Raw genomic sequence first — 26181 nt, 5'->3', positions numbered from 1 at the left:
AAAAAAATAGTACATTTAAGAACAACAGTCACTCATAATTAAGCTCTTGTTTTCCTGTCTTGGAGGTCCGTTAATTTGGCCTCATCCTATATGGCCTTATGTATCTAGTGTTTGAGCTATTGTAATCCTCTGCTAGGAGAATCCTAGGTTTGTACTAATTATTGCAAATGAGGGAAACCATTGAGCTTATGTTCCTTTGGGTCTGGCTTACTTCACTTAATATGATTTTTTTCCAAGTTTTTCCATTTCTTTACAAATGGGGCGATACCATTCTTTCTGATGGCAGCATAGAATTCCATTGTGTATAAATACCACATCTTGTTGATCTAATCATCTACTGAAGGGCATCTGGGTTGTAGGACAGCCTTTTTACATAACAAAAAAGTTGCTGAAGGCTTTTTTTAAAATAAAGGAATTATTTAAACCTGTAGTTTGGAGAAAACTTGTAATTTCTGCTTAATGGAATGTTCTAATCCATGAAGTTAGTATGTTTCTTCATTAGACCTCCAAATTCTTCCTGGTATTTTTATGTGTTTTCATTATGGTTTTCATGTGTGTTGCAGTTCTGTAAAAGTTGAAATGGGAGTGGTAGCATTGGGAGATGGTGGTCAAAGAACATGAAAAAAAAGTTCAAGATTTCTTGAACTTGAGATTACTAAAAGTTACTTGAAATTACATCATTGTGACTTGCAATTACTAATATTTTAAACAGCCTCATACAAGCTAAGTATGTAAGGTAATATGGATGTTAATTAGTTTAGTTTAGCCATCCTATAATGTATACATATATAAAACATCACACACATTGTAAAATGCAAATGTATGTGACATTAGAAAATAAATTTGTGATAGATAAATTACTTTAAAACAAAAGAAATAAAAGTAATTTGTTACATCCCAAAACTTCTGGGGCTTACTCCTTGGTTCTGTGAGTTATAACCATCATTATTTTGTTGATTTCTTAGCATTCTCTATGTTAGCTGCTTGTAGCCAGAGAAGTTTTATTTCTTTCCTTCTGATTTGTATACCTTTACATTGATGCTCAGAGTATCTCCTTTTGGTGTAAGGTGAGTGGGTTTTGTTTTGTTTTTTTGGTTGATCCTCAAGCACATAGGACTTAATCTAGTCATGGCTTCCTCAGTGTGTGGCCCCTGTGAGCTGTTCCAGGCTCACCTTGTACCTTTTCCTTCCCAGACCCATAGTGAATCATTTCTCCAGAGGCATCAGGCCTGGTTTGCAGGAAACAGCACCTAAAAAGCACAGCTGGGTACCAGGGATCAGAAGTGGCACCTTTAGCCACTGGACCATAGTAACCTGCCTGATGCTCTCCTCTCTGCTGGCTGGTAGATGACTCTGGAAGCACCCCCATGCTTCTTCATTAGATGAACAAATGGTTGGCCAGACATGTATGGTTTTCTTTTTTACTCTGTTCACAATTTATGCTTGATTCAGTTTAGTCATTTTGGTTCAGTATGGGTTGTTAACCACTGCGTGTGAGCCACTCAAACCACAAGTTGAGAAATGTGGCCAGGGACTTAGAACAAATACATCACAATGCAAGGGATAGCGTGGCTCGGCTCTCCAGGAAGACAAAATGGAGGTACTTACAGATTAGGTCTGTGTGTTGAGTTTGTCATGGCAGCGAACTGCAAGACCATCAGCCACGGTAGGAAATAGAAATGGAGACCTTGGGGAAAGCTACATCTTTTTATCTCTTTGTATCCATTTTCTAGAGGTGTTCAGCACTGAGCTCCCTCTTCCCCATAGGCTTGCTGCCTGCTTCTCTCAGCATGTTGTCAGCACCTAATGGGCTCAGGATGTCTGGATGTTCTCAAGCAGGCCCTCTTTAAATTAGTCTCTATGTTTAGAGACTGTTACCACTCACACGGCAAAGCTGAAGTCATCAGCTTGTTTTCTCATTTTAGATATTTCCTAAATGTTCAAAACAAAGGGTTTTATAAAGTGTTTCCTGGGAAACTCCAAATCTGTAGCTCGTGAGGAAGAATGTACCTTCCGCCAAAGGAAATTGCTGCCATTACAGCGACTGAAGCCAGAGCTGATGGCATTACCTAGTAGGGAAGATCACTTAACAGCAGAAATAAGGCCCTAGTTGGGGACCCATGGTTGGGAAAGGGAGTCCCTTACTTGTAGCACATACAGCTAGAGGCCCAGCCTCCCTGGTGAGGCTGGTAAATGGGGTGCAGGTGTCTTCTTCGCACATGACAGCTTTCAGGCATTCCTTAAACCTACTGGCACAACTTCCAAACCATATGAGATTACTAGTTTCCTCCCCATCAGTGCCACCTGCCAGGCATTGGCTGAGAGTCAGGTGTGAGTCCTGGGGAAAGGGATGCGGTCCCCAGGATGCTGAACTACTGGGCACCAGGACAAAGGTTTGCACAGTGACTGTTCCTGAAGATAGAGGTCAGGAGGGAGGGTGGTACTGGGTAAGTGAGTCAGTCAGAGTCTTCATTCCTTACTTTTTTTGTCGGGGGGTGTGGTGAGGGGAGGTTGTTCCTTCCTACTGAGCCTCAGCTTCCCATTGGTAAGATGGAGATGAACTCTATAGCTGCATGCTGGCTATTGTGCAAATCATTTTTCATATCGTGTCAGATAGTCCCCATGCCTCCACTAAGGTAGAGACTTCCATCCGAAAGACAAAGACTTTAGAGTCATGCCATCTGCCAAGCAGCTTGAAGAGTGTCACCATGTCCTGTGACTATGAAGGGTCTGAAAAGAGTTCGCATGATGGTGTCTCTGCATCCAAACCTTGAGTGTTAGCCATTGGCTTCTTTGAGAGAATTTGAGCCTTGAGGGATGCTGGAAGGATAGCAGCCTGCCAGGCCCTTAGAAAGTATCCAGAAAGTCAGGTCCTGTTCATCACTGTAAGTAGGGTATTTCAGAAGAGAACTGCTAAGAGGAGAGTTGAAAGGATTCTTTCTGAGAAGCTGAAGTGAACCACTGGAGATGGGGGAACATGAGTGGCTGGAGGGTCATCCAGAAGACAGGCCCTAAGTAGGTGGGTTTTGGCCACAGAATCCTTAGAGGAAGTCCAGGGTCTGTCTCCAGCTCTAGCCAGTGTTTATCTGCACTCGCAAGCAGATTCTGGGGGTCATCTCAAGGACAGCCCAGTGTGAAAGGTGCCTGCGGGAGGGACACCTCCTTTCTCAGTTGAAGAGAAGTTGACTTCACACTTAACCAAGGCTGTAGAGAGTATTCCTGAAGTTTGAGTCTAGGGGAAAAAAACTCTCATCCTTATTTCTAAATCAGTTTCCACATTGTAGAGAAGTTTATTGCCTGTGGCCCTGTGTACCTTCACCAGGGTGTGTCCTTATCCTTAAGAAGGAAAGAAAAACTGCTCCAAGAAAAGTGGGTTTGCTTCTAGATTTGTTTGTACCCTCATTGTTGACAGAGCTGTGTGTAGTGTGTGACACATGCTCCTGCAGTCTGGGATACTGTCCTCATCAAGGACACACAGTGAGGGCCAGATCAGCTGTCACACTGTCACACTCAAGACAGAAGTCAGCCTCAGCCATCCAGGTGCTACCACCTCCGTGGGCACAGCTCTGTCACTTAGTAATCAAAAGGAGCTTAACAAAAGAGTGGATACAGGGCAATAATTAGGCTCCTTCAAAGAGGAGCTGGTGCCAAGATAGACGTGAAAGGTGGAGAGCATTAAAAAGGCAATTTTCTCTGCTCATCCTTTCTGAGTAGTCCTCTGCGATGATTTGCTTTTAGAGAAGAGCAGGCTCTTTTAGAGTGGCTGCTCCTGACGCTTGATCCCACCGCGAGACCAGAATCCCATGCAGATAGAATCCCGTGGAGCTCAAGTCAAGTGCTCTCGTAGCCCCAGCTCCTTTATCTGTATAGGAAGAAAGACTCTGTGTTACCTTGTTCAGAAGAAAGGAAGATGTAGAGAGAAACTGGCTGGCTGGAAGTGTGACTTTCCAGCCTCTGGCTGTCCTGCCTGGGCCCACAATGTCATGGTGCCAAGAGCTCTCTTGCCAGAGCTGCAGGTGTGAATGGCCATGAGGTCCTACAATGAGCTCTCAATTCTACAGCGTTGGCAGACATCCTGGTGTGTGTGTGTGTGTGTGTGTGTGTGTGTGTGTGTGTGCGCGCGCGCACACATGCATGCACATACCAATACTAAGGCTTAAACTCAGTCCCTTACCCTTTTTTCACTTAAGGCTAGTGCTCTACTAGTTAAGCTACAGCTCCATATCCAGCTTTTTAGTGGTTAATTGGAAATCACAGTCTCACAGAATTTCCTGCCTGGACTGACTTTGAACTGTGATCCTTAAATCTCAGCTTCATAAGTTGGTAGGCCATTGGCACCTAGCAAAAGAACAGGTAGTGTTCTATTAGTGTGGTGGAAAGTATCTTACTTACATGGCCATAGTCATTTTATTTTAGACTAGATTATTTACTGGTTTTATTCTGTCAGTGTTTAAAAATGAACTCATTTCCACTTTGTCCACAGCTTTCAAAGTATTTCAGAGAGGGGTTGGTCAAGAGTAGTCCCTATCCATAGTGGTTCTCTTTGATGCCTTTCTCCTATTTGGAAATCTGTCATCTTTTTAGTAGTTCCTACTGTGAGTGAATTTCACACTCTGGATAAGCTTCATTGTTGAAGGACCTAACAAATCTAAAGACATGTATTCCACACATTTTTATTAAGTCTTGTATTTTCTTCTTTCTCTTTTTTATTAAAGAATTTATTACAATGATTTTTATATCATATTTCAAATGACGTGTTTAACAAACAAATATTCAAGAAGGGAATCTCTACATACAATCACTGGCATTTAGATTTTAGAACAAAATAAAAATTGGGCTGAGGGTTTGTATGGCATAGATACATATTAATCTATATAATAAAACATTATGTCTATAGAGTCATAAGTTTTTATGACTATGTAGTTGTGTTTATATTTCCAGTACCATGTCCATAGTGTTGGGTATGAAAATATTGAGCTCTCGCCCTTATACTGTTTGGATCTAATAGCCACATATTAAGGATACCATGCGTCTTTTGTTCCTTTGATCTCGACTTGTCTCACTCAACATGACTCACTATAGATTCATCCACTTCCCTGCAAATGCCATTAGTTTATCTTGTCTGTTGGCTATGTAGAATTCCATTGTATATATATACCACATTTTCTGTATCTATTCATCTACAGTGGGGCATCTGGATTGTTTCCATCTCCTGGCTATTGTGAATAGTGCAGAGATAAACATAGCTGAGCAGGTGTCCTTATCATATCTTGGGTCATGGTGTTCAGGATAGATGCCCAGAAGTGGTATGGTGGGATGGTAGAAGGTCAATTTTCAGTTCTTTAAGGAACCTCCACACTGCTTTCCAAAGTGGCTGAACTAGTTTACAATCCCACCAGCAGTGTAGTAGGGTTCCTTTTTCTCCACAACCCCGCCAGCATCTGTCATTGTCTGAGTTCAAAATCTTGGCCATTCTTGTTGGGGTAAGGTGGTATCTCAGGGTTATTTTTATTTGCATTTTCTTTATGACCATGGATGATGAACATTTTCTCATGTTTTTCTGCCATTTTAACCTCTTCTTTTGATAAGGCTCTCTTTAGTTCCCTTGCCCATTTAGTGATTGGTTTGTTTGGTTTGGGGGGGATTAGTTTCTTGAGTTCTCTGTAGATACTGGATATTAAGCATTTGTCTGATGTATTATTGAGAAATATCCTTTCCCAGTTGGTTGGCTGTCTCTCTGCTTTTGTGGTTATGCTTTTATCTGTGCAGAAACCTTTTATTTTTAGGTAGTCCCATTTATTGAGTCTCTCTCCAATCTGCTGTGACCCTGGGATTCTGTTCAGGAATCTTTTGCCAGTGCCTATGAGTTCCAGTGTCTCTCCTACTCTATCATGTAGCAGTTTCAAGATTTCTGGTCAAAAACAATGAAGTCTTTGATCCATTTTGAGTTAATGCTTGTGCATGGCTAATATTTTATTGAGGAGTTTTGTGTCTGTGTTCATTAGAGAGATAGGTCTGTAGTTTTTTTTGTTGTTGTTGTTGGGTCTTTCCCTGGTTTGGGAATGAGTATAATATTAGCTTTATAAAATGAGCTGGCAGCGAGGGGTGGGGGAGGGGTCCTCGCATTTCAGATTCTTTGAGAACATTGGATATAAGCTTTATCTGGATTTCTTTTCCAGTTTATGTGCCTCTCCATTGCTTCTTGAATTTGTAGTTGTGGGTTTCTTAAGATAGTTGGCTCGTAGGATTCCCTGATTATCTCTTTTTGTGGGAGAGAGCTAGACTGGGTCCCTATTGTCTCGGTGCCATCTTCTGACTCCCCTTTCTCTTTTTGTTAAGCAGAAAAAAAACCTTGGCTGGAAATTTTGCTTGCTAGACCTTAGCTGTGTATACTCCTCTACCATCTGCCATCCTAGTACAATTAGTTATAATAAAATAAAAAGCCTGGATAAATACAAATGGACCTATACATTTATTCTGGGCCAGATTCTCTGATGAAGTGAATCTTTCTCTAGTTACATCCATGGTGTGCCTGTTATTTCCTCCTTTCTTCTCCATCCTCCTCCTAGATATGCTGTTCCTACAGGAAAGACTGGCTCTAAGTATGATCCTGGAACACAAGTCCAGGAAGGCCAGGGCTCGCCTCTGTACCAGGTCTTTGTGCTTTGACTATTGAGCAGGTGGCTATGTTTCAGGTGATCTTAGAGCCTTTGGTCATTCAATAATATCCAAGGCCTGGCTGGGTTTGTATAGAAGTCTGTTAACTCAAATTCAAAACAACACTTGGTAGGTTATTCCCAAGTTGGCCAGCTGACAGCTCTTACACTTTTGTCATTTGCTGTCCACATGCTCCACACCTGATGAATCAGTCAGGCTTGGCCAATGCCTAGGGTGTATCTTGGAGCAGCTTCATCTATATCCTGACCTGACTGGCTTCAGAAAGGCTGTTCTAATGTCAGTATTCTTATATTCCTTTACAGACAAGCTGGAGAGGACAAAATCAAGGACAAATCTGAGTTCTATGCCATTACTCCATCAGGGCGTACTGTGTGCTCACTTAATGGCCTCTGTTAACATAGTATATTGTCATAACTTGGTCTAGACTGGTTTATGGTGTAACTTCCTGTCAACTGTAATCATCTTGTTACTATAGTAAAAGGAAGAGTCTTCTCAGTAAACCATGTTAGATTTTAACATAAGGCAGGCAGTCTTCTGCACTGCTACCCGGCATCCCAGGAAGCTGGGTTTAGAGAAGATAAACAGACCTGAGCTCAGATCTCCTTTCTGCCTTAATTAGCAACCAGCCATGGGCCCTGAATGTGGGGATAAGGGCAGATGCATTCCATTCTGCCACTGTCCTGGTAGGTGGGTCCACCATTGTGAGATGCTTAACCAGTGCCCATGTTCCTGGGTGCAGGCAGTGAGAACTCAGGCCAGGCCCAAGTTCAGGAGAGTTGGCTGTGCTTCCCACCCAAGAAGAGCCCTGGCCAGACCTCTGGTGACATCTATGGTCAAGTGGATCAGTAGAAATAAAGATGGCTTTTCCTCCATGTCACCTGCAGAAGCCTGAACCATTACTGTCTTCCAGGTTAGAGCGCTGCTCTGTCTGCCCAGCTTGATATCTCTTCTGGGTTCACATTTGGAACAGCTGTCACTAGGAAGATAGTGTGTCACACTTGCGTGCTTTGTAGTGGGTTGGCTGCCTATTTGGCTTGTGACTTGCTCTAAAATTCCACAAAATGTAAACACATGCACAACTTCACACAGCTGCCATTTATCTTGTTACACCTTTGGATCTGCTCTTCCTGGGAGAAACTTCCCTGGTTCAGGTCATACTTTCCATTGTGTCTTCTTTGGACTGTGTTCTGTATAGCTCTCTAATTACTCAATATTTTTTGACTATTTGCTGTATCTATTTTTATAATTATATAAAATTTTATGTTATAGGTACTTAATATTTATATATTTAATGTTATATACTTAATTTTAAATAGTTATATGTTTGTATATTACAAAATTACATAATTTATTATTTGTTATATTTGTTCAATGGTCATATTACATTCTCCTTCCTTGGATGTTCTCAGAAAGAAATACTTAAAGAAAAATCTGTGATTATGAATACCTGGATATTTTCTTTATCCCTGCCTTTAAGGGAAATTAGTGGTTGCATACTGTTTATCATCTTTATACTTGAAAGTTGTGGATAAAGCAAGTCCTCTCATCTGAGTATTTTCATACCCAAAAGATTTTATGGGAGTTACCATTTTAGGATTCCACTCTACAACTTGCCTCTAGCTATATCCACAATTAAGATGTAGACAAGGGCAAATTTGTATAAATTTTATTGTATCTTTTCCTTATTCTTGCCATTATGACAGTGAAGTTACTGACACTGCCATAGACAAAGATCCATGCACATACCACATTAAACCCTTTGCAAGGCACCAGTGACTCTGGCAAGGAGCTGATGGGGACTTCCCTGTGTCCAGTGCCCTCCCTCTTTAAGATGTTCTGAGTGTCCTTCACTGAGGAGCCACAACTCTCAAGTTCAATGGCATCTTCTTCCTGGGACCCTGCATTGCTGTATATAGTGGCAACACACTGCAATCTCTTACCCATGACTTATTGTGACCTGTCTTGAGGAGGACTCTTTTTTTTTTTTTGCCAGTCCTGGGCTTGAGCTCAGGGCCTGAACACTGTCCTTGGACTTTCTCAAGGCTAGAGCTCTACCACTTGAGCCTCAGCACCACTTCTGGCTTTTTTTCTATATGTGGTACCGAGGAATCGAACCCGGGACTTCATGCATGCTAGGCAAGCACTTTAACCACTAGGCCAAACTCCCGGCCCCAAGGAGGCCTTTTTTTATCTGTTGATGAACACATCTTCTCACTTCCACTGTCTGTAAATTCCTAGGAATTTGTTTCCCAAGTTTTTCCTTATTGCATGTGTGTATGTGTGTGTGTTGCTGGGGATAGAACCTAAGGCTTCACATATGCTCTACCACTGAACAACCCCTTAGCCCCTCACTTGCCTTTAATGTTCTTTCTCCATCGAGAACCAATGGACAGCAGCAATGTTCTCCTCCTCACTATGTATGTCCTTCTATTGCTATTGCACTTATCTGGTATACAGAGTAACAACTACTTGGAAGCTATGTTAGTCCTAGTAATTATATAGCCAACGCCAGGCCATCAATTTCAAAGTTGTCTGCCTTGTGCTTGCAATTCCACTGTGATGCTTGAGATTCAAGTAGTCTTTAATCTTGAATGTGTTCGAATTAGAAGAATGAACAGAAGACTTGAGAAAGTCTCTGCTAGAAACCACCATTTACTAAGCTGCCGTGTTTTCTTTGTCAGTGAATCTTAGGTGTTGAGGAGCAGATTGGTTTCTTTCTTGGGAAACATACTCTGCTCAGAGTTAGTACTGACCTTCTCACTTTCATAGATGCTTTGTGGCTCTGGCCACAAATTCAGCTTCCTGAGTTGCGGTTTATTCATCCACAATAGGATAAGGCTTTTCCTCTGTTTTATGATTGATCTGTGGAATTAGAAGTTAGAAATTTAAGGCTTAATTTTTAAAGTAAAATTACAATAAAGATTAAGGATATAAGCAATACACATATTTAATAAAGTTAAATGAAACTCTCTGGATGAACATTATTATTTACCTCTAGAGTCAATGTAAGTTTTAAATGAATTCTCTGGCCTTAAATTACAATATACCCAAATAGTTCTTCTTATGGTGCCATAATTACTTATCATGCTCTTGGTATTCCTTTTGAACACTGCTCTTGTGATATTAAATTAATATTCATTTATTGGGAAAATATTAGGAAAAATTTAGTGGAGAATTATAAAATATCTTGTATTTTTATCTTTCAAAGAATAAGACGAGTCAGAAAGATTTTGATAAAAATAATGATTTTTAGGTAATTTGATCCTTATTTAACTAATACCCTCCAAATATTTAGCATTTGGGCGGGGTGTCTTAGCAACAGATATATTTTCTTCTGAATTTTGACTTAAACATGTACAGAAATTAAAAACTAACAAAAGCTTAAAAATACAAACCATGATAGATCTAAAACTTAATGTTTTATTTTTATGTCCTTTCTAATTTTCAGTACCCCTGGAACCATGTAATGAGTGACCTAGAGAATCAATGGACATTTTAAAAGGTTAATTTTGAGAAATAGTAGGAATATTTGAAATTACTATGGTATAAATCAGATGTTAGAATAAAAGGTTATATATTCCATTTTTAACTTATCCTATTAAATGTGTAGTTTTGTGTGTAGTAAATATTCACATCTCAGTGCCAATGTAACATATACTAAAATAAAATGGAACCATTTCTATGGTTCTATAAAAGAACCTATAAAGAAACCATAAATAATTATAGTAAAACTCTTTTTGAAATAATTTTATGGGAGTGAAAATTGAAAACTTCCTAGTAGGGAAATTTCCTTAAATGAGACATGAAATAAGCTAGCCATAGAGACCTAAAATGGAATATGTCCTGTGGGAGCCCTGAGTGAGCAGTCACTCCTTAAGATAATTTTACTCGATTTATAAAAACCAAGAGTTTTGGGAAAAGCTCTCCAAAAGTAAGAGGAAGGAATACATTGTTATTTCATTGAAGGCAACATGAGCAACCAGGCAGCTTGTACAACCTACTCTGGAAAGTTCTGTGTAGGATCAGAGACAAACAAGCAAATGTAATCCACTGTCCCGTGGGTTTGGGAGCCAGGAGCCTATGCTTCATATTGTCCTGGTACTCAGAAAGTTCAATCAGGCATTCTCCATGAGCGAATCACCAGCCAGAAAAATAGTTTAGTCAAGGATAGATTTTTACTGCTTACTAGCCAAACAACCACAAAGCGGCACAGGACATGGGGGGCCCCATATCAGTGAAAGGAGGCTTAGATTGATGCCCACCATGTCTTTATTGGCTTCATTTGTAAGTAAGCAGCATGGTGAGTCTGTCTGTGGTGCTATTGGGAGCCTGCCTTTTCCAGGTGGAAGGCTGTGAGCTTGACAGACAGCTGTGGCTCACAGAAAGGGTGGCTAGAATGGGTCTCGGGTCCTTTCCCTACTGGAACTGGCATACTGGAGGAAGACGTGGTCATGACTAATTGGTTAACTGAGATGGAGTTGGTGAGGATGGGAGAGCTTGGGGGGTGGGTGTGAAGGAGTCAGCTTGCTGTCCTCCTTCCCGCCAGTGTAGAGACATGGGACTGAGGACTCTGAGGAGGCTGCCTGAAGTAGAAAGAGTCGCAACAGGCCCATTTGCTCTATGTCAGTGTTTTGGTCTCCTTGGAAGGTTTGTCCACGTAGCTTTGCCTGAAAGAAGAGGCAGCTCTTCTGATAGTTCTTCCAAGGGGCCTCCCTTTGAATTCTCAGAAGGACCTCCAACTGTTAGCAGTCTCTACATGTTCAGAAACACCTTTGGCACCATCCGGGGATGGATCTGGGGTGGATGCCTAGAATGCTCACATCTTTCTATCCTCAGGGTGCTGACGTACAGAGAAGGCCCAGTGGCCTGAAGTCTGCTTGTGTATATTTATTTGTCATTCGCATGATTTTAGAACTCTAGCCATTGCCATGTAGTTGCCTTAATTAATTCTGTCTTACAGGTGAGAAGTTCCTAGGGTGGCTTTAACTTTGTGTTTGCTTCCCTAAAACAGAGCCATCACACTGCAGAATCAGCTGGTGATCCTTGGCACAACAGACAGTGATGCTGGGGCATACTACGTGCAGGCTGTCAACGAAAGGAATGGAGAAAACAAGACCAGCCCATTCATTCATTTGAATGTAGCAAGTGAGTTCAAGTGCTTCAGTAATAGCCATCGTCTTAGGGGAGGCAGGGTGGGGGGGCACCTTGCAACAGTTCTCCTCTCTTTGGTTTATATTCTAGCTGTGGTTTAACATAGATCTAGCACTCATGATTTGAAGACCTTGAGGACCCAAGCTTCCTTTTAAATGGATGGTAGAACATGTGAATCTGACTGATAAGTTTGAGTGCAAGATCTTATTTGCTGTCAATGGTTTTGCTTTTATACGCTATTCATGTGAATTTATAGCAGCAAAACCTTGTTTGGCTCCATGAATTATACCTGTGCATTTTATTTGAAATTAGGTTGGACACAGGTTACATTATTTTATTCCAACAACATCAAGAAAATGCTCTGTGTGGGCATGTACACACATATACTTGAATATATACACATAGGTGTATATTTTTGCTTCTTAAAGAAGACATACAACAAAGCAGTTCCATATACAATTATTTCAGCTTGAGGAATCATTACATGTTCAGACTTGGAAATTCTTTAATTGTTAATTAGAGAAGAAAAAACAGAAAAACCAAAATCCAAAGGTGCCTGTCAGAGGGCGTGTCATCTGTTGTTCACAGCATGACACCTTCTGTTATGAAATGCTGTTGAGAAAATAGAGTTGGAAGCTGTCATGGTGGATGGTGAATTTCACAATGTGGTCACGTCATACTAGAGTGAATTGTATTGATTTGTCTGTGTAGCAATGGATTTCATCTTCTTGAAAAGCACCTTGAAGGGATGGCTTTCCCTACTGGGCTCTCTGGAAAAAAACATGAACAGGGTGGTAGCTTTTGCCTCAAGCAGCCCTTCAGGCCAATTGCTTTAGCCCAGAAGCATTTACAAGAAGAATATTTGTGGCAAATGTCAGGTGCTGGGTGTATGGATTGAGTGTGCCCTCACACCCTACCACATCCCAGCAAGTGATGGTCACGACTGTGCTGTGGTCCTGTCACCTTAATTCCAAGGAACCAAACCTGGGGCAGTTTTAAGCTTGGACCTAATTTTTAACACTCTGGAGAACTGTGTCCATGGGTGAGGTGGGGAGGGCACAGAACCCAGTGCATCTTGGGTCGCTATTTAAAGACTGTCAGAGGAAAAATGAATGTCATTCATCAAGATATTTTCAACAGTGATCACAAAGGACAGAAATTGTATTATCAAGGGGATTGTGATTATTTGGAATGATTTCCAAGTTTTACAACCAGAGCCATTTATTCTGTTTTACAAATCTGATTTGGCATTTGATTATGACATAAATAGGATAATAACAGTCAAGATGGTGCAATTCTGGGTCAGAAATGAGGAAATGGCCTTGGTCTGTTAGAAGAGAAGGAAAATTAGTTCCACAAAAGTTCTGGTTCCCACAGCCCTGGCATAACAAAGCTGTTAAATAGTCAGTACACAGTGGTCTATTACAGACTACTCTGACCTCCAACAGAAAATAAAACTCAGAGAGTGAATTTACAAGGTGCTTTATGAACATATTAGTGAAGCATTAGATAATTGGAATGAGCCAATTATTTTTTATAATTTTAGTTTGGCACAACCAAACATATACTGGAAGCCACTTTTACATATTATGATTAACTGACTTATATCCTGTTCCCTTATACATTTTCCTCATTTCATCAACCCCAGGCAGGTGTGTAAAAAGTGAGATACAATAAGGTTGACAACACAACTCTTAAGAGTCTTAGGAGTTTTAGGAGAAAGCTTGCATTTCATTTTTGTCTGTATTCTTTGTTGGTTTTTTTGTTTTGTTTTTGTTTTTACCAAGGCTAAGCACAAGGTAAGAAAGAAGGAGCCTGAGGAAATGGCCTCATTTTAATTTTTAGGAGAAACTTCCTGTGTCATGCTGGATTGGGCTAAATGTGAAATGGGACCAACGATGTGTTTTCCCAACTGAAAGTTCTGTTTTGAAAATCTCCAAAGATCAGAAGCTACAGTACATCTCCAGAACCCCAGAACCATAGAAATGGGGAGCCACCACAGTCAGCTGAAAAGTGAGGTCCTGGGGCCCACAACTTCTCCATATTCAGTGGACTTAGTCCCAGCACAGTGTGTCTGCAGCCTCAGACGTAATTCTTCTCTGAGGTAAACTTTGTGTGAAACCACCAAACTAGATTGATGAAAGTTTTTTATATACTTGCCAGCCAGCATTTCTGAAGAATAAAAAGATATTACAGCCAATTACACTTTAAAGAAGATGAATTTTCCCTTGGTGTTCAGAGAATCAAGTAGAGGGAGCTTGGTGTCCCGACTGTGAGCAGGGTGTTGGGGTAGCGCTGTCACTAATGCAGAAGTGGAACATCACTGCTTCTGTCCCTCCTTCCCCTGTGTGAGCACAGCTGGCATTAGAGGGGATGGGGCTAGGGCCAGCCTTCTTCAGCATCTAGGGCAATGATGTGCTACCGCTCCAACCAGGGGAAAGAAGTCTCCAGAAAACAACTCTTAGCCTTTCCAGCAGCTGCTGGATATTTTGTCTATGAGGGAAGCTCAATGGGGAAGCAAAGGATGAAGGTCTAGCTAAAAATATAGTTTCAAAAACTTGAGTGCTAGAAGTAGGAAGCAGTTCTGTGCTGTCTCCTGTTGCTTTGTGTGGGTTTAGTGGATGGAGTGGCTACATTCTGAATGGGGAGGAAAGCAATATACCATGGCCACCATCGGCCTGGTAGGCAAAGAGTCTGAGTTCTGTATCCATCTCCACTGCCAGCAAAGTTCACTGAATAAAGCCAGCAGCTGTTCAAGACATAGGTGTGACCATATGCATCCTAAATGGATTTTTTCATAGCTGGCTCATGTGCACACCAGAAAAAGAACAGGCTGAACTCACCTGTACATAGATATTGCCATTCTGAGGTTGAAGCCAAGCAAGCTTTATAAACCTGCCATCCTGTTTTCAGCTCTCATTTCAAGTTAACTTTTGTAGATCAGATCTTCTGATCTGTATTAATATGTGAATGGGAGTTTCTTCTTCTTCTTTTTAAATAAAGTCTTTCGTGAGGAGATGAGAAGAATTCTGTACAGCGATTAATCAATCATTGTTTAAATGCCACCATACATACCTGAGACTCATCATCAGTCCTGACCCAATATTCAAAACGTCCAGTGTAATGAGATTCTCTACTAGGGATAAAGCTTAGATTAAAAAAGAAATGACTGCCTCTCTGCTTCCTGTGGTTCTCACCTCTTTCATTTTAATGTCTCCTCTTCAAACAACATTTGCAGATAGGCTATCATTTCGACTGATCCTCCAAGCAGGCTGACAAACCTTGCCTTTAATTCTGAAGACCACTTAACATTCTTTTGTCCTCTATAATGCTAATTTAACTGCAGACCTCATATGTGGTTACTAGCTGCAAGTAGATTCTGGTGAATAATGGCTTAGCACCGTCATCCTGGAGGACTGCCCTGTAAAACATGGTTCTTGTGTGCCCAGATGAAATGCACTCCTATTTTCCTTCTGCCTTTGCCATGGAAGGAATGAAGAGGGGATGGCATGAGCCCAAATGACCTGTAGCATGGGTTTGATTCCTAAATCAGTGAGAACGGTGTGAAATAGTCTGATGCAAAACCTTTCTTGGGCTAGGAGAGAGGTAGATGAGTAAGGTAGAATCTAGCTGCAGGTCTGTAGGTTGCCTCCAGCTCTATTGCCAGGATTTACAACAGCCTGAACAGGAAGTGTGTTATGTAGTGAAGTTTAGAGTTTAATCACTCAGCCATGCATTGAACCTGCTAAGTGACTCTGTAAGGAGGCACAAGCAAGCCAAGACCTCAATTCTGGAGCTCTGATGAGCAGAAGCATTGAGGCTCAAGTCTCATCCATCTGTTATGGGCTCCACATTGGGAAATAAGCCCAACACAGCACGAGACTCCTCATGTGACAGCACTCTTGTGTTGCAAAGACAAAAGAGAAAGTGGGAAGTCGGGGGATTCCAGTGTCTTGCCCATCACAAAAGTCTCTTTTTATCTTTAGTTGATGTCTTCTTGAATGACGTGATACATGCTTTCTTATTTGAAATTCTGATTTGCTTGGTCTTCCTGATGATGTTTAGTTTTTGGCCAAATGCTTAGGACGTCATTACCAAGAACTCTGTTTCCTTTAATGTGGCACGAGCTCACAGCACCATGTCAGTACTGTCCTGTGCCTCGTTCATCCACACCAGTAGCTTCCCAAGTGATTCAAACCTGTGATCTCTTCCTGGGAATTTGCTTGTATCCATTTATCCACTCCGAGAAATGGTTTAGTCGACACTCGCCTCTCCTGGCAAGGGTGGAGTGGCTGTCGCCTGTTGGAAACTTCAGAAAGCAGGCTGACTTGTCAGGGCATCCTTCCATGTTTCTGCAAAGGAGAATTTTCAGCTTTTCCTTTGAGTTGGCTAGCAAGCATACCAAGTGGCACTCAGGGCCACCCTACTAAATAAGACCTAAATAGCAGTCAAGCTTAGTATTTGCCCTTTTATTTTCAATTAAAAACAGAGTTGCAGTGTTTTATTTCTGAAACCTAATGAATACATGTAGGGCTTGGTGAATGAGATTAAAAGAAAAAAGCTAGCTGGTGAGCCCTGATGAAACTTCAGCAACAACAAAAAGATCCCAAGTGATTTAAGAGATGAGGGCATGACATAAAAGAAATGCAGATCAAAACAACTCTGAGATTCTACCTCACTCCAGTTAGACTGGCCATTATCAAGAAATCTAATAACAACAGATGCAGGGATGTGGCCAGGAGGGATCACTACTACACTGTGACTGGGAGTGTAAACTCATTCAACCACTATAGAAAGCAGTATGGCAGTGCCTCAGAAGACTAAACATAGAGCTCCCCTATGACCCAGCAATTCCACTACCTGGCATTTACCCAATCATCCAGAAACAAGGACATACTAAATCCACTAGCACAACAATGTTCATTGCAGCACTATTTACCATAGCAAAGATATGGAACCAACCCAAATGCCCCTCAGTAGATGAATGGATCAACAAGATGTGGTATTTATACACAATGGAATTCTATGCTGCCATCAGAAAGAATGACATCGCCCCATGTGTAGGGAAATGGAAAGATTTGAAAAAATTGTTTTAAGTGAAGCAAGCCAGACCCAAAGGAACACAGACTCAATGGTTTTCCCCATTTGTCATAATTAGTATAAACTTTGGACTCTCCTAGCAGAGAATTACATAGCTCAAAACCTAGATACATAAGACCATATAGGATAAGGCTAAATGAAAGGACCTCCAGGATATGGAAATAAGAGCTATATAATGAGTTAATGTTGTTCTTAATGTACTGTGTTATTTCTCATCTCTTTTGTTGTCCCTTGATTATTCTCATATTGTTACAGTATCTTTACCTTGTAATCTGGTATATTGTATATGTGTGTATGTGCTTATTTGAGATAGGAAAGGGAAGGGGAAAAAGAAGATGAGGAGAGGGGGTGGAGGGAGGAAAATGGGAACAAAAACATGAGAATCTCTCTCTCTCTCTCTCTCTCTGTCTCTCTCTCTCTCTCTCTCTCTCACACACACACACACACACACACACAATTCAGTTAGAACACTCCTGCTACCAGCCATTCAGCCTTGCTTATATTCCCAGTTCTTCCTACCCTACAGTGTCTTCTCTATGTAAAACTCACTTCACCATGGGTAAGTCTTACCAAATTAGGTAACCCAAAGTTGCTTTTTTTTTTTTTAATTTTTCGACTGCCTTTTAAAGACACTAAAAAAATTACTCTTATGCCAGGTTCTGACATGCTCATGCCTGTAATCCTAGCTATTGAGGAAGCTGAGATCTGAGGACTGTGGTTCAAAACCCGCACAGGCAGGAAAGTCCAGGTGACTCTGATCTCCAGTTACCCTCCAGAAAACTGGAAGTAGAGCTGTGGCTGAAAGTCGTAGGGTACTATCAAAAGAGTTCAGGTACAGCACCTAGGCCCTGAGTTCAAGCCCCACAGTGGACCAAAAACAATGGTTTTTGCCAGTCCTGGGCTTCAGCTCAGGACCTGAGCACTGTCCTTGGACTTTTCCCAAAGCTAGAGCTCTACTACTTGAGCCTCAGCACCACTTCCAACTTTTTTCTGTGTATGTGGTACCGAGGAATCAAACCTGGGTCTTTGTGCATGCTAGGCAAGCACTCTACCACTAGGCCAAACTCCCGGCCCCAACAAACTATTTTTGAGTAGTCGTACCAAGCAGTTTCAGTTCAGTATGTCAGTTTATGAGTACAATGCACCTTGATCAATATGACCCTCTCCATTCTTCTCCCCTATCTCTCCCAGCTCCATTTATCCCTTTATTTTGTCTTGTTTCCTTTATAATGCTGGAGATCAAACCCACATCTATGCACACTGCTAGACAAAACTCTACTACTAACGTGTGTGTGTGTGTGTGTGTGTGTGTGTGTGTGTGTGTGTGTGTGTGTGTGTGCCAGTCCTGGGGTTTGAACTCAGGGCCTGGGCACTGTCCTTGGAAACATTTTGCTCAAATCTTATACTCTGCTTCTTGAGTCACAGCACCACTTCCAGCTTTTTCTGTGTATGTGGTACCGAGGAATCAGCTCTAGGTCTTCGTGCATGCTAGGCAAGCACTCCACCACTAGGCCACACTCCTGGCCATTACACACATTTTTTTTAAATTTCAATTTTATGAAATTTTAAATTTTCTTGTCAGGGTGATGTATACAGGGGTTACTGTTTCAATCGTAAGGTAGTGAGTACATTACTCCTCAAACACTGTTACCCCTTTACATAGTGTTCCTCCCACTTTCCCTCCCCTCATCCCCTCCAAAATTGTAAAGTTCATTTCCAACATATTGTCTGTGGCTATCGCAATTGCATTGATTCACCTTTGTCCTTTGTCTCATCTTCTTGTACTTCACCTTCCCTTCCCCAATTTGAACAAACAAACACATATACAAAACTCCAGGTGCCAAAACCAGATACAGTATCAACAGGGGATAAACTATAAAGGAGAGAGAGAGAGACAGAGAGAGAGAGACAGAGAGACAGAGAGCACTTCACATAGTACATTAAAACTAACAACCACAAAGGTAAACCTCTTGTTTCCATATCCTGGAGTTCATTTCACTTAGCATCATTCTGTATGGCCATATGCACATAGCTATTGAGCTATTGTGACCCTCTGCTAGGAAAATCCTAGATGCATACTAAAGATTACAAATGAAACCATAAAGCCTATGTTTCTTTGCCAATTGTGATTGCTGGAAACCCCAGGATCTCAGGTCAGGAAGGCATTTCCAGGTGTTTTTTTTTTTAAATTTATTTGTTTGTTTTTAATTTTAGGGAGCATGGATGTGAACTGTGGTGTGTCAGCCCAGGCATCTAAGAGCCAGTGTGCCCCTGTCAGACTTCCCTGTGAGATGGGCAGTGGTCAGGCCTTGTATTGAGGCACTAGAGCAGCCCAGAAACCTGGATTGGCACTTTCAAGAAAGTCCCAGCAGTCCTGTTCTATAGGACTAAGAAATAAACCTTCTGTACTGAGCTCTGAGAGCCCAGGCTTATTTGTTATTGGAACACAGGCTCATCTGTCTTAATTGTAAATTAGGTGTCACTTTTGGTTTATAACTCAAAAGGAACTTAAAGAATGGAGAGGGCCTTTGAAACAAAAATCCTTCCATTCTCCTCTGGCTTTCCATGAGCAGAATTTCAGTGATCTATAAAAAATAAAATCAAGAGTTAGAATTAACATTAAACTTCACTATCCATTTCACTGAAAAATGAATTTCCAGTTGTATAAATATATAAACTATCAAAATTTATGATGGACTTTTTGATTGGGTATCAATGATAATTATAACAATAACTCCATGAAAGAACAGATATTTTTTCTTTCCAAAGTCATATGGTCCCTGGGTGAAATTTCAATTTATATACATATATTTTAAGAGGATATGATGGGAGAAATCAATAAAAAATACTTTGAGTATAATGAGTTAGGATATAATTCTGTGGAAGGAGAATAGAAATTCAAGTTCCAGAAGGAAAATAAAAGAATGACATAAAAGTTCTTGTTATTGAGAAGTAGAGCTTGTTCATGTATTTTTTAATGAAGATATGATGTGTATTAGATTTTTGGACTAGACCTATCAAATATTTAGATTCCTTTGAATCCTTATAAAAGAGTACTGAAATACTTTTATTTTATTAAAATATATCAGAATACTAAAATGAACTAGAAATGATATTATTTGCAGTTCTTCAATTGTACGATGATAAATTTTAAATGTCAAGCTTAAATGTGGAAAGGATACATCGCTTTACCTAATCATTTCAGGTGATGGAGGAGTGAAAACTGTTGGAAGCTATCTGCAGATTCAGTGACAATTGATAGATAAGAGCACTGCTCAGTGCTTCTCCAAGGGCACAGAGGGACCAAGGGACCAACTCTCCTTAGGTTGTAAGGAGATTTTTCTTCCCTAGACCCAGTAGCCTGGAGTCAGCAGTCAACTTCATTTCCCAGTGGATCACATGGAGGCTCTGAGCCCAGAGCTCAGTGACCCAGTCATGTGGAGGGTTCGGGCCAAGGTGTCCCCTGTAAAAGGGGACAGCACATTCCCCGGAGGCCAGAGTGTTATTGTATTGTGAGGAGTCCAAATAAGCACAATCTAGAAGGCAAAACCTGGGTAGGACTGGGTTGTGACCAGCCAGTCCCTTCTGTGAGAGGTTGTCTGTGATCTAGTCCAGTTTCTGGTTTGTTTGGGTTTTTTTGTTTGTTTTTGCCAGTCCTGGGCTTGAGCTCAGGGCCTGAGCACTGTCCTTGGACTTTCTCAAGGCTAGAGCTCTACCACTTGAGCCTCAGCACCACTTCTGGCTTTTTTCTATGTATGTGGTACCGAGGAATCGAACCTGGGTCTTCGTGCATGCTAGGCAAGCCTTCTACCACTAGGCCAAACTTCCGGCCCCCGGTTTCTGTTTTTGAAAGCAAGAAGGCTTCTGCTTTGATGGTCACATAGCTCCCAGCAAGCAGTCCATCTAGTGTGTGGCCATGTTCATGCTGCTATGAAGCTGGCATCCCCATGAACACAGGCAATGCATGTTGGGGGGACAAGGCACAACATTTGGCTTAGTACTGTTGTGGGACCAAAGACCAGAGACAGTGCTTTCTGATGGAGCATCAGAATATCAAGGGCCATTTATAGCAACATAGTGCTATTTTATTGTCATCAATAATGCATTCCATGTGGCACAGGATATAAAGCAAGACAGGACCTGTTCCACGCGATTTATAGGATGGATGGGCACAATTACACTCCTGACTCCCAGGCGTCAGTACCACACTGCTGTGGATTCAGCAAGTAAATGAACCCCACCCAGGGAGCAAGGTAACACCCTGGGGGTTCAGCAAACAAGCAGAAGTGACCATCAGGACTCAGTAAATGAGCCATAAGTATTCATTTACTCCTCCCAAGTATACTGTGACTATTTAAGGGCATAGATTCTCGTCTGGCAGTGATCTGCCTAATCGTTTTTTTTTTTTTTTAACTCCTCCACAAGACCCAGCTTTAATAATTCCTCCAAGCCACTTTCCTTCCTGCCCTCTTGTTAAATGTACCAATTTAAATTATTATACTCAAATATTTAAGCGTGGGAGTCCTCTAATTGTGGCCGTTTTCAAGCTACAACTTGAAGTAGCCCTAATAATATTTACCCTTGACTCTAGGGTATAATTTCTTAAACATAGCTAACAGCCATTTCCTGACTGTAGTTGACAAGGGGACTAAAGATAATTTCATTGTAGGCTCATAATGTGTGCATACAACACTACAAAGAGATACTGTATGAAGAGGGACTGAACCTTGTAACTTGTCCATGCGCTGGCCACCTTGGACACATTCACTTTCCCGTCCCCTGGATCTGATAAGGAAAGAGAAGAACTTAAAAGGGCACAAATAAGAGGGATGGAAACTGAATTTTCCTTGCAGTCATTCCATAAGCTCTAACATATCTATTACATATCTTCATTGAAGTCTATAAAATAATGGTTATTGGTTGAGCTGAGACCACAGAATTGGTTGCCAGAGGTAAGTGGAGCTTTCTTGGAACAACTGTTATGTTCTCAGTAATCAAATATAAATAATTATCACATTATTAGTTCTAAGTGTTTGGGTTTTAGTTACTTGGGGGTGCCAAATAGTTATACTCAGACTTCACCAGGATTATATTTTTCCTTTTATGAATGGGTTCAGTATTGTGCACCTGCTAGTTAAGTAACACCTGAACAGTTTTATATCTTTTGAATTTTTGAGGTTTTTCAAAATCCAGATTATATGATTTGTTGAGCTAAATTGTCTTTTTACATCTGTTCCTTCAGAAAAAAATATATATATGCTTTTCTGAAAAAAGACATAGGTAGAATAGTAACAAACTCTTTAACCATGATATTTGTGCTTGCATGTCCCATTAACTTCTATCTTACAGGTAAAGATTGGGAAGACATGATTTAGTTCAAAGCATATAATGTACTTTGATCAAATTTACCCAATCTGTATGGTCTTTCTTAATCCATCCACCTCTTCCCTCCTTTATAAACCATTTTGGTACATTCCATTCTGTTGTTTTGTGTGTGTGTATGTGTGTATATATATATATATATATGTATGTATAAAATGTTCATTCTCCTTTTCCTCTTTCCTTTTCTTCTTCCACTTGCTTCTTTCTCCTATTCCCCCTTACCCCAACAGACACCTTTTTACAATCATGCAGTATTATGTTTTTAGGTCTATATTCAGTATAGAAGTGAAAACATGTGATATTTGTCCTTCTGTGCTTGGCTTATCTTGCTTAACATGATGATTCCATCGATTCCGTCTGTTTTCCTGAAAAACATTCTTCTTTATACTTAATAAGACTTCACCACATATATATATATATATATATACCACATTTTCTTTATCCAAATATCAGTTGTTGGGTACCTACTCTGGCTCCAGAGTTTGTCATCATAAAATTATCCACAGTAGCTCAAAAGCTGTGTACATATTGTCATATAGGATGAGATTAAACAAAATGAACTCTAGAATATGGAAACTAGAGGTTTATCTTTGTGGTTGTTCTCAATGTACTATGTACAGTCATTTCTTTTCTCTTTTTATTGCCCTTATGGTTAATCTCATGTGGTTATACTATATCTGACTTTGTTACCTGGTATATTGTATATACATTTACTTGTTTATTTGAAATAGGGAAGAGAAGGAGGGAAACAAGACGTTCGGGAGGGGTGGAGGGAGGACAAGGGGGACAAAAACATGAGAAGGGGCATCAATGTTCGAGAAATAATGCACCCACTACCTGACAAATGTAATTCTAATCCCTCCATGCATTACCCCACAATAAAATTTTATAAAAAGAAAAAAATGTAATCATGAAAAATTGGCTAAGTATATTTTAATACTAAAAAATTGTCCCCACAAGATAAAAATGATTAACATTTCTTAGATGAGAAAATCAACCAAAGCAATCAAGTAATTACTACAGACTTACCTGGTTAGTTAGGTGGCAACTTTAAACCCATGTCTGCACTCTGATTTTCCCATTACACAATTGTACTTTGCAAGATGATTTATACTGCACAAGTATTTCTGATTTTAAAAACCATGTTGAAATTTCTTAATCTGGTCACTGCTGTCGTGTGTATCGCCTGCCCATGGTCACCTTTTGATAACCGTTCATCTCTACCTTTGCTACTTAGTCATAATGTTTTATTACTGATCACTGGAAATGATGCTCTTTTGGCTCTTCTGCAAGGCAATTACAGCAGGTATTAAAATTGAAGATCTTTAAAATGCATTGAGAATACTAAATCAAGCCTTAGGATAATTAGGCGATGAAAGCATCGCCTTCAGTACTGAAGTCTGTGGCCAGAGCCAGAGCCATACTGGACTCCTCACATTTCCAAGAACCTGGCCTCTGAGGCAGAAAGGCAGCATTTATGGCAGAAATGTCAAGGGCTAGGAATTGATCTGAAGAGTTGGTCTTTTTTTGTGTGTTCTAATTGGTAGGTTCTTAGTAAAATTCTGCCTATGATTCTTTGTTACCTCAGGAAATTATTCTTTGGGTGCTCTCTCACCTTTTTTGGTCTTCAGGAATAGTCGCTTAGCATCAGTCAGTTCCTGCCCTCTCCACATCCTGTAGGTCTGTACTGGATAGAGCAGGAGGGACCCTGAAAACCCTGGGACTCCTAACTCTCAGTAAAGCAAGTTCCTTTGCCTGGGAAGAGCAGAAGGTGGATTCTGTTCTGATTGGTCAGTGGCCTTGCCAGTCAGTAAACATTGAATCTTTTGACTTCGTTGCTGCCATCCTGGAGGGATTCTCAGAGATGTGTAGAGCCAGAAACGTCCCACACCATCCTCACACGGATGGCTCTGCTCTTCCTTTTGTAACTTCAGTTATAAAAGGTTCAGTTGGTTCAGTTTGGTTCAGAAAGGACTGAACATTTACCTGGCACTGTGTTTGCTGCCAAAGATATGAAATGAAGAAGGCAGGCAATCCTGGCCTTCCCTAAGCTCCCTTTTTGCTAGGAAAGGTGGACTAGTACCAGTCAAGAAGGGGTTTAAACGTATTCCATGTGTAATGGAGTTATGTGGAGAGCATTGCATTAAACAGGGCCAGAATGCTGTTAATTCTGCTCTCCCCATCAGAGCTTTTTAAAGCTCTTTTGTTGTTGTTGTTAAATGGAGCAATACATCACCAGGGAGATCACTGGAAAAGAAGATGCAAAGAGAGCCATCCTTCCCGCCCAGCTCTACAGCAACAACAGTGCTACTCTGTCCACTGGGTCAACACCAGTGTTCCAGCAACACAGCCTCATTCCAAGAGGCCTTATTTTTGTGTAGCCATCATCTCCCACCAGAACATCAGTGTCACCAGGGCAGGGTTTGGCCTCATTCCTCAGAATGAAAAGAGTAATGACAAATAATGACTGCAAGCCAGCACCTATGGTTCACACCTATACTCCTTACCACTCAGCAGGCTGAGATCTGGAGGACTGCTTCAAAGAAAGCTTGCTCCACAGAACTCCATCTCCAGTCAACCAGCAAGAAGCTGGGCTGTAGAGTATCCCAAGTAAGGATGTGGCTGAGTTTAAGTCTCAGGGCAGGGGTAAGAAAGGGTTGCTCTATAATGAGCCATTTTCCACTGTCCCCATCATGACCTTCCTGTTACCAGGCATCTTCTCCAAGACTTTGTGGCTTCTTCCTCTAGGTCTTTTCCTCCTGTTTATCCCTCTTCTTGTTCTTCCTTATTCCACAACTGAGGGTTCTCCAGTGTTTAGTGCTTTGGTACAATGTTTTGTTTGTCTTCCTGATCTATTCCTTCCCACCTCAGACAGATCTCATTCATTCTTGTGACTTAAGAATCACCTTTGATCAAATGTAATCTCCAGATGTGAATGCAAGGCCATCTGTTTATCAGTCCTCTTTTAGTGAGAGGTTTATGTGAAATGACTCATGGTCCATTGTACTTCCAAGATCTGTGCGTTGGGCGTTTTTAAGGGGATGGAGTTCATATCTTCAACTTACATGAGCACACCTCTTGCTCTCAGTGCTCTGCTCCTCTCTTCATAATCCGGCCTTCCAAAGGAAAGCACTTCTCCCTTACATCCTAGCCTCCCTTGATACATTGGTCTACACTGTTGTTTTTTTTTTTCAATTGCGGGACTTGAACTCTGGGCCTGGGTGTTGTCCCTAAGCTCTTCAGCTCAAGGCTACCGCCCTACCCCTTGAACCACAGCACCACTTCCAGTTTTCTGCTAGTGAATTGGAGGTAAGAGTCTCGCGGACTTTAGTGCCCTGGCTGGCTTTGAACTGCGATCCTCAGATCTCAGCCTCCTGAGGATTACAGGCGTGAGCCACTGTGCCTGGCTGGACTGTTAAGCTTCTTTTTAATTAGGCAATCGAAGAGTAATTTTAAACATCAAGGTGAGTGCTGAGAAGCTGGATGACTTTGTTAAGTGTGTAAGAAATACCCTGTACAGATCAGATGGCTGACAAGTCAGCCTTCAACAAAATCAGAGGAGGTGGGCCTAATCAAGTTGTCAGCCAACAGATTATTAAAAATAATGTTAGCTCAGAAATTACTGTAGGATTTGGAACATCACAGCCCAAATGAACTCCTTCCATTCCCATCTGTTTATTTATGAAAAGAAGTTTTCTCAGCGCATGCATTTATAAAAATGAAAAATAGAAATAAAATTGATGTTGAATTTTTTTCATTCTAGCTGGAGGTAATATTCACCCATGAACACATGAACTAATTAAAAAAGAACAGTTCCATTCATCTCATTAAAGAATGCATTTCTAGCAGACTTTGCATATTCAATAATAA

The 26181-nt window shown here is 41.0% G+C and overlaps 1 protein-coding gene across 1 annotated transcript in view; it reads left to right on the top strand.

The window, feature by feature from the left end:
• Positions 1 to 26181, top strand: part of Sdk1 (sidekick cell adhesion molecule 1) — an 803720-nt gene that overhangs the window by 472558 nt on the left and 304981 nt on the right. The window contains exon 5 of the mRNA XM_090329832.1: positions 11690 to 11823. Within this exon, the coding sequence (XP_090185958.1) occupies positions 11690 to 11823 (134 nt within the window). The remainder of the gene's footprint in view (positions 1 to 11689; positions 11824 to 26181) is intronic.

Source organism: Megascapheus bottae, chromosome 3, assembly GCF_031878675.1.
Source record: "Megascapheus bottae isolate mThoBot1 chromosome 3, mThoBot2.hap1, whole genome shotgun sequence".
NCBI classification, from domain to species: Eukaryota; Metazoa; Chordata; class Mammalia; order Rodentia; family Geomyidae; genus Megascapheus; species Megascapheus bottae.
This window is presented reverse-complemented; position numbering and strand designations above follow the sequence as displayed.